General features: G+C 51.0%; 1 protein-coding gene across 5 annotated transcripts in view; it reads right to left on the bottom strand.

Annotated features, from left to right (window-relative positions):
• Positions 1-920: 920 nt before the first annotated feature.
• TP53BP2 (tumor protein p53 binding protein 2) overlaps positions 921-6,000 on the bottom strand; it is a 55,640-nt gene continuing 50,560 nt past the window's right edge. For all 5 annotated transcript variants that reach the window (XM_082704501.1, XM_082704499.1, XM_082704503.1 and 2 more), the window contains 2 exons: positions 3,720-3,919; positions 921-1,723 (listed from right to left, as the gene is read on the bottom strand). In XM_082704501.1, coding sequence (XP_082560627.1) covers positions 1,682-1,723; positions 3,720-3,919 — 242 coding nt within the window. In that variant the 3' untranslated portion in view covers positions 921-1,681. The remainder of the gene's footprint in view (positions 1,724-3,719; positions 3,920-6,000) is intronic.

Below are 6,000 nucleotides of genomic sequence, written 5' to 3'. Positions count from 1 at the left end.
TGCTGATTGGAAAAGTCCCTCACAGAAGCACCTAGATCAGCCTCTGGCTGGTAACTAGGACCCCTAGACTGCTCTGCTCCAGAACAAAACCCCATGGCCTAGAGGCTCACACAACAGACATCTACCTCTCAGTTTTGGAGGCTGTGGGTCCAAGATCAGGATGCAACTGACTTGCCAGCTGGTGAGGACCCGTCCCAGAATGCAGATGGCCACCTTCTTGCAGTGTCCACACATGGCAGAGGGGAGGGCTGCGGCCTCTTCTCCTTTCAAGCACAAACACCCTTCGTGGGGTGTGTGGGGTCTCTACCTGATGGTGGTGTGCGTGCCTCCTTGGCTCCCGGAGGCCCCACCTCCAAACACTGTCACCCCAGAGGGTGTCCTCAGAATTCTGTCCACCACACACATCTTCCGACTGCTAGCCCAAGGTGTCTATACTGTTTCTCCATTACCCTGATGAGCGTGGGATGTTCTGTGTTTCACTCACCTTTCTTGCTAGAATTTAGGTGCTCGGAAAAATGTACAACAAAAAGTGAGCACTTGTTTTCTCATTTGTGGTTTCTATTAACTGAAGAGTTCCACTAAGCAGCATGGGTTCCAAAGCCATTCACAAACTCAGTAACATACTAAAAACCAATGTAGAGACCCTATGTACATTTTCAACCCATGAATGAGTGTAGACCATGTAGACAAGGACAAGACCATCTCAAAGACACCTTCTGTGCCCAGGGTTCTCTATCGAAACCCAATGCAGAACTGACCAACTGCAAAACCAAGTTCTCTGTAAGCAAAACAACACTTCTTCCATGTAATCACAAGGCTGGTAAAGAAATATTATTTTCCCCCTGGATGAGCCACCCAATGGCTTGTAAACTTTAAAAAAGGCTTTTAATGACACAAAAAAAGTAAGGCTAGTAAATAGCTTTAGAGTCAAAAAGTTTAATTTTATTATAATTGTTTTTAAAGTCAGCTATGATCTTGACAAATATCACGGGTAAGTCTATACAGCCACGTTTCCAATTTCCAAGATACAAAAGACAATAAATATAGATTCAAATTCATCCTAAAAACAAGGTTCTAAATCTAATTAGCTGTGGTACAGCTTGGATCCAGTATCACAAACATATGTGTAGTCCTGAAGAACTCCTATCAAACAGGGATTGTGGACACCCGACCAACGGTTAGTTCTCCACCAGCAACATCCACTCGAGGAAACGGAGTCCCCTGGGGGCCTACTTGGGGGAGAGGCAGAGAGGGCAGAGGAGTCCCCTGGGGGTCTACTGGGGACCTCGATGGCACTGGTCCATTCTGGTGGGGGCAGGGGAGGTACAGACAAACACCAATGAGGTGGGAAAGGAAGCCGACCCCTCAGGAGCCCAAACGAGGCCCTATTTCTCAAGAAAACCAGGACAGTCACTGTTCATCTTCCCGAGTGCTCCACGAACGCTGTTCCCCAACAGTGTGGTCAGCTTACTTTTAAGCTGCTGCAGTCCATCGTGCTGAACGTCCCCCAGAGACAGCAAATTCTCCAACCCTTCATTTTCTTCCAGAGGACATTCTACATTGCTTTCAAGTTATGTTGTCATTAAAGTCAGTCTTGTGAAATTTTTGCCAAAAACAATCACATTACTTTTTCTTAGTGATAACAAAGATTAATTCTTCAGAAACTAAAATCTGTGAAGTTTCAGGCCAAGCTCCTTTGTCTTGGTTTAATTCTTGGGTACAGCTGCAAGAGAACAGAGACATGCTTTACACGCTGTAGAGACAGTCACGCAGGAGTGTAATGGGGGCAACAGCGCTAAGCCCTGGCCCCCAGGCTCGGCCTGTATTGGCTGGAGCTGGTCTGTGACACACCGCGCGCAAGGGGGACAGGAGAGATCGGGGTCGGTCAGCTTCACTCACAACAGCCTGACACTCTCATGGGACCTGAGACTCCGCCGCAAAATGCCACAGACTGAAAGACTACCAATTTAAGGGAGGGTAAGTGGAGTTTTTTGTTGGTGGATTACTGTGGCTTTCTGTTTTCCACAGTAGGAGCAGGAGAGGAGCCTGTGAAGTTCAAAGATCTGCAGTCTGCAAGCCAAGAACAAGGCAAACTAGCAATTCAACTGGCAAACTACACAGAGCCCCCTCCCCCTCCTTCCACCCAGACAAAAGGAACAAGGTTCCCTGTAAGAAAGGAGAGTCAGACTTCTAGCCAAAACTGAAAAACTAACTGGCAGATCAACACTATACAAAAGACCATCTTCCTGAGAAAAGATCGTTAGTCGATACGATCTTCCAGACTCCCATCTGAGCCTCTGATTAAAAACTTGTTTATGTGATTTCCATTTTTTCAGCCTCCAACGAAACCAAAAAAAGTTACTTAGAGGCCACTTCTACCCCAAAGAGATTTCCAAAAGGCTAAGAATATTTCAATGTCAAATTAACATGAAAATCTTGGGTCTGGTCTGCAGATGTCAGAGCTCCCTGAGGTCACCCCTCGCTGGGACAAGTGAGGCTTCCCAGTTCCTGAGTCCCAGACTGCTCTGTTAGAGGAGTAAAATGAAGGGCTCAGACCCGCAGGCAGTTCACAGAGTTCTTCCCAGGGAAGGAACGGTGACAAGTGCTGCTGGTGTTCAGGGGGATATGGCTGCAGGCCAAGCTGCTTCTCTGCGGCGGGGAAGCTTCAGGGGCTCACGGCTCAGGGTTCCTTAGCTCTCATCTGTGCTTCGTAATTTTCATTATGGTCCTACCAATGGACACTGTCTAAGCCCCAAAGGCTGACTTAACAAGAAACCACGGACCAGAGGGCAGAGGACACACAGGAACGGGCAAGGAGGATCAGTAGATGCCAGGTCCCGACACCACAGTCACACCACACAGGTCATGTGCCACCGCAGTGCGTTCGCACACAGAGCCAAGGTTCGCAGCCTCAACACCAGAGCAGGTCCACACGAGGAGAACAACATCCTCCCACTGTCCTTCAGACACCCCAGCAGTCTCTAGAGGCAGCGTTCTCTGTGCCCGTGTGCCACACCCTATTGCCCAACAGTGAGCGTGTAGGGGTGAAGCAGGGATAGAGGCGGGGTGGAGCACGGGTGGAGGGAGGAGCCATGCTGCCGACTCTCCCCCACTCACCCCCGCCAGGCTCTTCTGGTTTGGACTCTCCTCTCAGCCTCTCCATCACCCCTCCCACTCTGCCACCCCCAGCCCCTGCACACACAGGACATTACTCCTACTCCCTGCCCTCGGCCCACCCTCCTTGCCGCCTCCCTGCAAACACTCCCCAGAGCCCCCTGGTGAGCGTAGCCATGCCTCTATCCTGACACAACAGGACGGAAAGCTTGCACGCACTCACATGACTGTACAGTTTGTTTCCAGCTTTAACACTGAACAGGAGTGAAGGCTCTGTCTGCCAGCTCCATAGATGCTGGCGAGGGCAAACGCAGCATTTGTAGCCAACGTTACCCATGTCCCGCAAGCTGCTGGGAAGCAGCAGGACCCTAGCCCTCAAGGGCTAGCAGATATGGACGTGGGACACCCACCAAGTGTAAACCTCACACTGTCCAAACTCTAAAATTCCATGTGGTGCGAGCAAAGGGCAGTCAGCTGCACAGAGCCCCTGACACAGGGTAGCTCCCGCATACCTGGGCCCCACACACCACTAGGGCCCAGGCACGCACACCCGCGCCCCCTGCATACCCGGCCTGCACAGCAACCCGTCCGCATGGCTCGCTCACCCCCAGCAGGTTGCGCGGAACGTAGCCCTCCTTGTCGTGCAGACGTGCCCACCACCACTCCGTCTCTTCCTCGTCCTCCCGGCGGATGACGGTCATGCAGTCCCCGTCTCGCAGGGGCAGCTCGTCACCATTCTGAGGCTCATAATCCCACAGCGCATAAAGGACTCCTTTGTTCATGATGCCCATTTTCTCCTGAACTCCTGAAATGACAGGAAGAAACCACACAGGACGCATGACTCGGCCCGCCTGCTCTTCAAACCCTCGGCTCCATGAAGCCACATGAGGAGAGCTGGGCAAACGCTGAACCGGAAATAGCGCAGAAGCCCCCCATGAACAAAAGCCCCAGGGGCGGGGAGGGACGCCCACCAGACACATTAGCCTCCGCCTCCGCGATCTTCTCTAAGGCAGCTCAGAAACTAGTCTTACTCGGAGTACAGAGAGCCCTGCAGGCCCAGGAATATACTGAACCGCTGGCATCTAGGCTGTCAGAGGAACGCGTGCCGCCTGCCGAACTCCAGCACGGCTGAGCATGGGGACGAGGAGCCCTGGAGAAACTGCGTCATGCTTGATCTGGAACCTAGAGCAACCATGACCACAGCTCACAATGGCAATGTCTACTGAGCAGTCCCTGCCCATTTCCAAGTGGGGAAAGGGAGAGGAAGAAAACTGTAAGACACAAAGAATGCACAAATATTTCAGACACAAAAAATCTACACAGAGTCAAGTATAAAGTCATGAGGATAAGGAAACTCACAAATGTCCACTTTCGTTGTAATAACAGGACAGGCAGTAGGCAGGAGCAGGGCGGGCACAGGGCAGACACGGGGAGGGCACGGGATGGCACAGGCTGGGCACAGGTCCAGGGGGCACAGGCACAGGCCCATGGGGCAGGTACGGGTGAGCACGGGGCACAGCAAGCAAGGCAAGTCAGTCAGGTCAGGAAGCCCAAGCACTGCAGAGCTCATTACTGGTTTCACCTTTACAGGTTTAAAAGAAGGCAGGGAAGTGTCTGCTTGCCCTCGAACAGTCAGATTTTTCAGCTTCCGTGGACACGGAATTTAATCACAAACTTAATCATCTATCAGTTAAGACGACAGAGCACTGGGTACCTTGCCGTGGCTCTGGGAAAACTGACACAGGACAAGGAGCTGCACTTCAGCAGAGGTTCCAACGACTAAGGGTCAGGCTCCTACTTATGGGGACGGTTATGCTCCCAACTTTCCTGTTTCAATGAGAGGGGACCATGAGATTCACAAGGCTGACACCCTGAGTGAACCTGGCCCCCACCAGGCTGGAGTGGGAGCAGGATGGGGCGGGAAAGAAATCCAGGGCACTGTGGTTTGCTCAAATGACAGCTCTCCAAAGTGTCAGTGAGATTATCCTGGGAAAATCTGAATGACTGTAAAATACTAATTAAAAGACATTTGGTCAGAATTAGAAAATCATAGTCTAATAAAAAAATAACAACTTCAGTCTCACACCCAAGAAATCACTAAGAATGGGAGAAAATTTCTCCTTACTTTGCTATTCACCGAACTAAGAAGGGGACACAGCAGGAAAGGCACTAGGAGTGCGTCCCTGGGACTGGCAGGTGTACTCCGCGAGGACCGTTTGTGACTACGAATGAATGCGCATCCCAATGCTCCAAGGTGGAGAGGAAGGACAGATATGGAGACGTAGCCATAAGCAGGACAGACAGCAGGAGCCAGGGCCACCACACAGAGGAGACTCCAGAACAACCGTGAATGGAAAGGCAAGCCAGAGAATCACAGCGTGACTTAGTTCACAGAAAGGGCAAACCCAGGCACAACCTGACAGCCCGAATTACAGGATTCATTCACGGGTGACAGAGGGATTTTTTAAAAAGCAAGGAATGATCAACATGAGGAACAAAACGGTCAGGGTCGCAGCTGCCATAGGTGTGAGGGGCTACGAGAGGGCAGGCGCCCAGGCCCAAGCAGGGAGAAGCCAGGCCATGGTCATTTCAACATCTAAGGCAAAAACACGTTTTCATGGTGTTCATGGTATGTTCCATAAAGTAAAGCCTCCGATTAGAAGTCCCTACGTGTCTTTAAAGATCAGATTCCAGGGCACCTGGGTAGCTCAGTCATTAAGCGTCTGCCTTTGGCTCAGGATGGAGCCCCCCACCAGGCTCCCTACCCAGCGGGAAGCCTGCTTTTCCCTCTCCCACTCCCCCTGCTCATGTTCCCTTTCTGACTGTCTCTATAAAAAAATAAATAGAATCTTTTAAAAAATTTAAAAATTTAAAAAATTAAGATCA

The sequence above is a fragment of the Mustela nivalis genome, assembly GCF_964662115.1.
Source record: "Mustela nivalis genome assembly, chromosome: 16".
NCBI classification, from domain to species: Eukaryota; Metazoa; Chordata; class Mammalia; order Carnivora; family Mustelidae; genus Mustela; species Mustela nivalis.
Note: the sequence above shows the minus strand (reverse complement) of the source record. Positions and strands in the feature narration are given on the sequence as shown.